The 8591-nt window shown below is 41.8% G+C and overlaps 1 protein-coding gene across 1 annotated transcript in view; it reads left to right on the top strand.

The window, feature by feature from the left end:
• DNAH9 (dynein, axonemal, heavy chain 9) overlaps window positions 1-8591 on the top strand; it is a 286597-nt gene that overhangs the window by 45948 nt on the left and 232058 nt on the right. The window contains exons 14-15 of the mRNA XM_010843000.1: window positions 757-1012; window positions 2217-2458. Coding sequence (XP_010841302.1) covers window positions 757-1012; window positions 2217-2458 — 498 coding nt within the window. The remainder of the gene's footprint in view (window positions 1-756; window positions 1013-2216; window positions 2459-8591) is intronic.

Below are 8591 nucleotides of genomic sequence, written 5' to 3'. Positions count from 1 at the left end.
CACAAAGCATGCCAGGAAAGAGTTACAGAAACTAAGGGATATTTCCAGTAATTATATTTCACAACTAAAGTTGTAAAACGTGCACCTCCTCTCAACTCTGCCAGTGTCTGTGACCTTGTGGGGAGGGGGCAGATGGTCTTCATGCATGTGGGTGATCCTAGTCCTTCCCCTGATCACCCCCCAGCCCCCAACCCCCGCCACAGAGCATGGCTCCGCAACCAGGGACCGACTGTTCTCATCATGGAAAGTGATAATTGCTCAGTTGAGTCCGACTGTTTGCAACCCACGGGACTATAGCCCACCAGGCTCCTCTGTCCATGGGATTCTCCAGGCAAGAATACTGAAGTGGGTTGCCATGCCCTTCTCCAGGAGATCTTCCTGGCTCAAGCATCAAACCCAGTTCTCATGCATTGCAGGCAGATTCTTTACTGTTGGAGCCACCGTGGAAGCCCCTGTTTTCATCATCCACATGCCCAAAAGCATCAAGCTAGAGCCCTCCTTGGCTATGGCTGGCGTCTTCTTTCTCAGGTTTTCCTCTTCTTACTCTTTGTAATTTACAGATTCGGTAAGTCTTAGTGCTTCCTGATCATCTTCCTTTTGCCTAATACTCAATTTTCCCTTGCAGAGAAGATTTAAGGAACTGGTAGAAGTAAAAAAGAGACCCAGAAGGCCCTCTGGGGTTTCCCGGTCCTGACCTATGTTGCTGCTATTCGATACCACTGAACCACAGGAACTCATGTCGACTCTTTCCTCCAGCTGGTCTCCGTGCTGAAAGAAATGAGTTATCTTCAACCCCAGCAAATGACGCACATCCCCGAGACAGCAGAAGCCATGTTCTCCTCCAGAGAGTTCTACCGGCAGCTCGTGGCTAATTTGGAGTTGACGGCAACTTGGTACAACAAGGTTATGAAAACTCTGCTCGAGGTGGAATTTCCATTAGTTCAGGAAGAGCTGCAAGATATCGATCTTTGCCTGAGAGCTGCAGAGGAGACTCTGAACTGGAAGACAGAAGGTAATAGGCCTCCACCAGGAGTCTGGGGAAAAGGCTGAGAGTCAAGATTCTAATAAAGTTGGTAGAACCTCAGTTTGCTCCCTGGTTAACCTGATTCGGGTTTGAAGCATGGCTCCGTGCTCTCGGATATGCATCCAAAGCAGAGAGGACATGGAGGAATGGTGTCTCTCTTCTGCCTCCTCTGTGTGGCTAGGAGGTTTGGACATCTTTGCTACCACAGTCTGGGGAGTTTGCGTGAACTCACCCGCAGTCTCCAGCATATACCAGGCACTCCATGGGGGAGGAATTACACTGTATTAGGTGGCACAGTGATAAAGAATCAGCCTGCCAATGCAGGAGATGCAAGACATGTGGGTTTGATCTCTGGGTCAGGAAGACTCCCCTGGAGAAGAAAATGGCAACCTACTCCAGTATTCTTGGGAAAATCCTGGGAAATCCCAGGGACAGAGGAACCTGCCGGGCTACAGTCCATGGAGTCACAAAAGAGTCGGACTTGATTGAGCGACTGAGTGCAACAAAGTACACATCATTGTAACCCTCTTTCTCTCTCTCTCTCTTTTTTTTTCCAAGTAGTAGAATTCTGGGTGATTTATTTTTTTCTTCTTTCTACTTTCATTACTTTTTCTTAGAAAGTGAAAGTGAAAGTCACTCAGTCGTGTCCGACTCTTCGCAACCCCATGGAATTCTCCAGGCCAGAATACTGGAGTGGGTAGCCTTTCCCTTCTCAAGGGGATCTTCCCAACCCAGGGATCGAACCCAGGTCTCCCACATTGCAGGTAGATTCTTTACCAACTGAGCCACAAGGAAAGCCCAAGGGAAGACTTTTTCTTAACTGGACCATAAGTATCTTAAATAAGGGAACTATGCACTTACTTTTCTTATATCCTCCAGTTCAATTCCATAAACTTTCATTGACTGATTAATACATGCAGAGTTCCATGTGCAGGACTGTGGGGGAGACTATGATCTGTGAGTTATAGGGGAACACCACCCCACCCTCAAAGAACATGTAACCAGGGTTAGCGTCAGGGGTGGCTTAATGATATTAACTAGGATGGGAAAAGCTCTGATGATAACAAACTAGCCTGTTCAGAAAAGTCTTATAAAACCCACAAGTATGAAATCCCTATCTTTCAGAGCAATCACACCTTTTGCTCTGCCACTATAAGCTATTTCAATTAATGCTGTTTCTTTTGGGGAGCAGGTATTTGGGATTATGTCATTCAGATCACCAATAGTATTCATGATCTCGAACAAAGAATTCAGAAAACTAAAGACAATGTGGAAGAGATTCAGAGCATCATGAAAACATGGATGTCACCAATGTTTAAGAGAAAAGATGGGAAAAAGGAATGCCTTCTCTCTATGGATGATCAGCATGATCGAGTGGAAAAATATTACTGTCACATCAAAGAATCTGGCCTGAAGATCCATGCCCTTGTGCAGGTAATAACTCGCCTCTCAGGCACACATCCCACCAGTCCAGGAAAAGTGCCAAGGAGAGTGTTTGGGTGCTAGAAGTGATTTGGGAATTAGAACAACCAGTAGATGCTGTGTCTTCTGCAGTCATTGATAGAAGTTAAAACTGATAGCAAAAGAGCTAAAACTAATGGATGGAGAGAGTGCCAAGTCACATTCTGGTATCAGTGTGTCAGTGTTAAAACTATCTTAATAGTGACACCGCTTAGTTGCCACATACCTTAACGTCACACACAAAACCCCAACAGGTAGAAGGAGATGCCAAGTGCAGAATCCTAAATTATCTACTGCACTAACCACCCCTAACTCATCCCCACAACGTAGTGTGGCCCTCCAGCATTGTCTTCATGACCTAGCCCTACTGAGCCTGGAGAGACACGAGATGCACTCGATAAAGAGAAGGACAAACGCAGAGCACTGCTCTTCCCCCGTGGCTCAGAGGTGAAGAACCCAGCTGCCGATGCAGGAGACAGAGGTTCCATCCCTGGGTCAGGAAGAGCCCCTGGAGGAGGAAATAGCAACCCACTCCAGTGTTCGTGCCTGGGAAATTCCTTGGACCGAGGAGCCTGGTGGGCTACAGTCCACGGGGTCACAAAAGAGTCGGACATGACTTGGCAACTGAGCGTGCAGTAAGGCTTCATGCAGTAAGGCTCTGCCCTGCATTGTGAGCAGGGAATCCTTGTGTCTTATCACCCAAAATGGACAAAGGAAAAGAGCTGTAAGTCATAAATGGCCACCAGCTCCAGTCAGTCCTGCTGAGGCGGTGGGGCAGTTCTCATGCACAGTCAGTAGTGAATCACAGTTGTTATCTTTGGGTTTTCTGTGGTTTTTGAAGACCAATCAAATGTTGTACTTTTGACCTTTTATATTTTCTTTATCTGTTTTCTAGTTTACTAATCTATTCTTTATCATTTCTTGCTGTCTAGTCGATTTGGGACTACTTGCTCAATCCTTCTTTTCTAGCCTATGAGAGTAGAAACTTAAGCATATTGATTCCAAGCCTGTCTTCCTTTCTAATACAAACATTTGATGATATAAATTTCCCTCATACTACTTCTTCAGTTGCATTCCCCAGATTTGTTCTTCCTCATTCTCATTTCAATTTTAAACTGTTTCTCTTGTGATTTGTTCTTTAACTCAGTGGTCACTTAGGAGTATATTGTTTAATTTCCATGTATTTGGAACTTCCCTGGATAGGTTAGGCTTCCCAGGTGGTCCAGTGGTAAAGAATTGGCCTGCAATGCAGGAGATGCAGGTTTGATCCCTGGGTCAGAAAGATCCCCTGGAGAATGAAATGGCAACCCGCTCCAGTATTCTTGCCTGGGAAATCCCATGGACAGAGGAAGCTGGTGGGCTACAGTCCATGGGGTCTCGAAGAGTCAGAGACAATTCGGCGATTAAATCACCTCCACCACCTGGGTTCAGTTCACATCACTGAGCGATTGCTCAGTCTTGTCTCACTCTTTGCGACCCCATGGACTGCAGCATGCTGGGCTTCCCTGTCTGTCACCAACTCCCGGAGCTTACTCAAACTCATATCCATTGAGTCGGTAGTGCCATCCAACCATCTCATTCTCTGCGTCCCCTTCTTCTCCTGCCTTCAATCTTTCTCAGCATCAGGGTCTTTTCAAATGAGTCAGTTCTTTGCATCAGGTGACCAAATTATTGGAGTTTCAGCTTCAGCATTAGTCCTTCCAATGAATATTCAGAACTGATCTCTTTTAGGATGGACTGGTTGGATCTCCTTGCAATCCAAGGGACTCTGAAGAGTCTTCTCCAACACCACAGTTCAAAAGCATCAATTCTTCTGTGCTCAGCTTTCTTTATAGTCCAACTCTCACATCCATTGACCACTGGAAAAACCATAGCTTTGAGTAGATGGACCTTTGTCGACAAAGTAACGTCTCTGCTTTTTAATATGCTGTCTAGGTTGGAAGTGATTTTGGAGCCCCCCAAAATAAAGTCTCTCACTGTTTCCTTTGTTTCCCCATCTATTTGCCATGAAGTGATGGGACCAGATGCCATGATCTTAGGTTTCTGAATGTTGAGTTTTAAGCTAACTTTTTCACTCTCCTCTTTCACTTTCATCAAGAGGCTCTTTAGTTCTTCGCTTTCTGCCACAAGTGTGGGTCATCTGCATATCTGAGGTTATTGATATTTCTCCCAGCAATCTTGATTCCAGCTTGTGCTTCATCCAGTGCAGCATTTTCTCATGATGTACTCTGCATATAAGTTAAATAAGCACGGTGACAATATACAGCCTTGACGTACTCCTTTCCCAATTTGGAACCAGTCTGTTGTTCCATGGCCAGTTTTAACTGTAGCTTCTTGACCTGCATACAGATTTCTCAGGAGGCAGGTCAGGTGGTCTGTTATTCCCATCTCTTTAGAATTTTCCACAGTTTGTTGTGATCCACACAGTTAAAGGCTTTGGCATAATCAATAAAGCAGAAGTTGATGTTTTTCTAGAACTCTTTCTCTTTTTTAATGATCCAGTGGATGTTGGCAATTTGATCTCTGGTTCCTCTGCCTTTTCTAAATCCAGTTTGAACATCTGGAAGTTCACAGTTCACATACTATTGTAGCCTGGCTTAGAGAATTTTGAGCATTACTTTGCTCAAAGTAAGCTACCACCTGGGTAGCTTAATGAAATTGATACTGTGTAATTCCATTGTGGGCAGAGGAAATAAACAGCACACATGGGAACCTGGCAACAATTCAAACTGCCCAGCCATCTTTTGTAGTGTTGCTGTATATATGCATGTGTGTGTATAAGATATACCCCACAATAGAATATTATGATTTTGTTTTAAACTGTTAAATTTCAGTTATTAGGAATTCATCAATTCTTGTTTTATGATTTAGACTATAGTCTATCTTGGGCTTCCCTGATGGCTCAGACAGTGAAAAGTCTACCTACAATGTGGGAGACTGAGGTTTGATCCCTGGGTTGGGAAGATCCCTTGGAGAAGGGAATTGCTACCCACTCCAGTATTCTTACCTGGAGAATTCTTTGGACAGAGGACTCTGGCAGGCTTCAGTCCATGGGGTCACAGAGAGTCAGACAACTGAAAAAGTAACACTTTCACTTTTCTTCATGGTCTATCTTACTGGATGTTCCTTACGCAATGGACAATATGTTTATTCTTTAAATGTTGGGTGTAGTGTTCTATAAGCTATCAGCTAGTTCAAAGTGGTCGATAGTATTGTTCAGATCATCTGTGTGACTCCTCAGGTTTTTTCTCTGTTTGTTCTACCAATTACTGAAGCTAGAATGAATAATGAATGGGCAAAGAGTCGGACATGACTGAAGTGACCTATCACAGCACACAGCACACGTGGGAACCTGGCATCAATTTAAACTGCCCAGCCATCTTTTGTAGTGTTGCTGTGTATGTGCATGTGTGTGTATAAGATATACCCTACAATAGAATATTATGATTTTGTGTTTTAAAAACTTTTGGGGAAAATCTTTATAGTGTTTTGTATTTACCCACATAGTCACCATTTCCAGGCTTGTTTTCCACTTCTGCAGAATTGAGTTAACACCTATGGTCATTTCTCTTGGGCTCAAAGAACTTCCTTTAATATTTCTTGCAGTTCAAATATGCTGATGACACGATCTCTCAGTTTTTGTTTATCTGAAAGTGTCCTTCTTTCACCTTTGTTTTTCAAGAAGAGTTTCACTGAATATAATATTCTGTGTAGACAGTTCTATTTTCCTTACGGAAGTCATTTCATAATCTTCTATCCTTCAAACTTTATGAGGAGAAGCCAGCAAAATGTGTATCTTTGTCCCTTTATATGTAATGTATTGCTTTTCTCAGGTTACTTTCAATAGATTCTAAATGGATTTTTTTAAAATAAATTCTTTGTGTTTTTTTTCATTTAACCATGATGTGCAGAAATAAGTTTTCTTTGTATTCAGGCTGCTTGAAGTTTGTGATATTTTTATCTGTTTTTCACCAAGTTTGACAAGTTTTTAATCAAATTATAACATTCTCATCTACTAATTCCAGCATCTATTTTATTTTCTGAGTCTTTTTTAATGTGAAAGAAGTTTATTTTTTTCTCATAAAATAAGTCTAAGAAATAAACATCCAAGGATTGGTATGACAGTTATTTTCTAAGTCTGGTTTTACTGATTATTTTCTCTCTTGGTTAAATGTCACATTTTCCTGCTTCTCAGCATGTCTAGTAATTTTTTATTATGTTCTAGACATGTTGGATGCCCCTTTGTAATCTGGGTGTTATATTTCCCTTAAAGAATTGGTGGTTTTGTTTCAGTAGGCAGTTAGCTCACTAGTGGTCAGCTTGATCCTGTTGAAGCCTTATTTTAAGCTTCCTTGGGGAGAATCTAAAGAAGCCTTACTCTAGAATAGAGCTCTAATCCTAAAGCATTGCATTTCTGGGGTCTCAACTGAAGTCCTGGGTTATCTGTTATCTTTTCATTATTTCTGATAAAACACTAACATTTTCCAGCACTATATGACCTTCACAAACCCATTCAACTTAGAGTCTCCAGTAACTGTTCTCTGCCTAGCCTTGCAGAATCTTGCCCTAAATACATATAGCTTAATGCTCAGTCAGAGACCCAAGAGGACTCAGCAGCCTCAGCAAATCCCAATTTCTGTCTTTTTCTGTCCAGCAGGAAGGGTGCTCTAATTGACATCCACTTCTCTATGCCATGCTTTGGAAAGTGCCTCCAGGTAGAAAGTCAAGTGGTTGAGAGGCTCACCTTGAATTTTCCTTTCTCTTAGAGATCATATCCCAATACTATTATCCAGTTACCCAAATAATTATTTCTTGTATCCAGTTCTATAGTTGTTTGTAGCAGAAGGTAAAGTCTGATCTCATTCTTCTGTCTTAGCTAGTATCAGAAACTTGAGCTATTTCTTCCTGGTTTGTAGAAAATTCCAACATGTTTGCTCCTTGTACCATAGTAGACTTGATGTAGGAAGGTACAGTTAGCCATCTTGATATGGTGACAGTAGAAAAGATATAGAACAGCTCTACAAGGCAGTTATAACAACTATGAGTTTTTAACTGTAGAAGCAAACAGACGTGAGCATGTTAGTAAGACCTAAGAACAAGCCTGCATTGTCACTGTGCTGTCATTTGCAGATGATGGACTCCCACTAAATCTTTAAACTTCTTAGGAAGCAAAGGGGTAGGTAATGCATTTTAGAAAATTTTAGAGTTTTGACATTTAAAAGCAGAAAAATGAGATTTACAATCTGGCAGTGTTTCCTAAAGGGGTAAGTGTGAGTCACCTAGAAAATTTACTTTTGCAAAGTGGTAGCCACTTTCTTTGAAGATATAAGATAAATGGAAAGTTGCTGTAAAAAAGGCTGAATAATGAAAATGATGGTGAGTAAATGGGACACCTAGACTTGCCATACTGCCAGGTCGGAGACTGTACCATGTAAAAAGAAGGAGAGAGAGCCTGTGTGTTTGTTTCTGTGTGTGCGTTTTCCAAGTCAGTATGATAAAAGTTTTTACTTAAATGCCAACAATACTCTCCAACTCATTTCTCTTTCTATTTATTTTATTGAAGTATGATTGATTTACAATGTGGTAGTTTCTGCTTACAGCAGGGTGATTCAGTTATATGTACACATTCTGTTTCATACTCTTTTCCATTATGGTTTATTACAGGATACTGAGTAAGTTCCCTGTGCTGTACAGTAGGACCTGTTGCTCATCCATCCTGTATGTAATAGTTTGCACCTGCTAACCCTGAACTCCGATTCATCCTTCCCCCACCCACTGCCCCTTGGCACACACACATATCTCTTCTCTGTGTCTGTGAGTCTGTTTCTGTTTGGTAGATAAGTTCGTTTGTGTCATGTTTTCGGTTCCACATATAAGTGATGTCATATGGTATTTGTCTTTCTCTTTCTGACTTATTTCACTTAGTATGATAATCTCTAGGCTCATCCATGTTGCTGCAAATGGCATGATTTCATTCTTTTTTATGACTGAGTAGTATTCCATTATAAATATGCACCACATCTTCTTTATCTATTCATCTATCAATGGACATGTAGGTTGCTTCCTGTCTTGGCTATTGTGAATAGTGGTGCTATGAACATCGAGG

Source organism: Bison bison, unplaced genomic scaffold (genome assembly GCF_000754665.1).
Source record: "Bison bison bison isolate TAMUID 2011002044 unplaced genomic scaffold, Bison_UMD1.0 scf7180017864180, whole genome shotgun sequence".
In the NCBI taxonomy this organism is placed as follows: domain Eukaryota; kingdom Metazoa; phylum Chordata; class Mammalia; order Artiodactyla; family Bovidae; genus Bison; species Bison bison.
The sequence above is the reverse complement of the archived record's forward strand: the minus strand, read 5'-3'. Positions and strand labels throughout refer to the sequence as shown.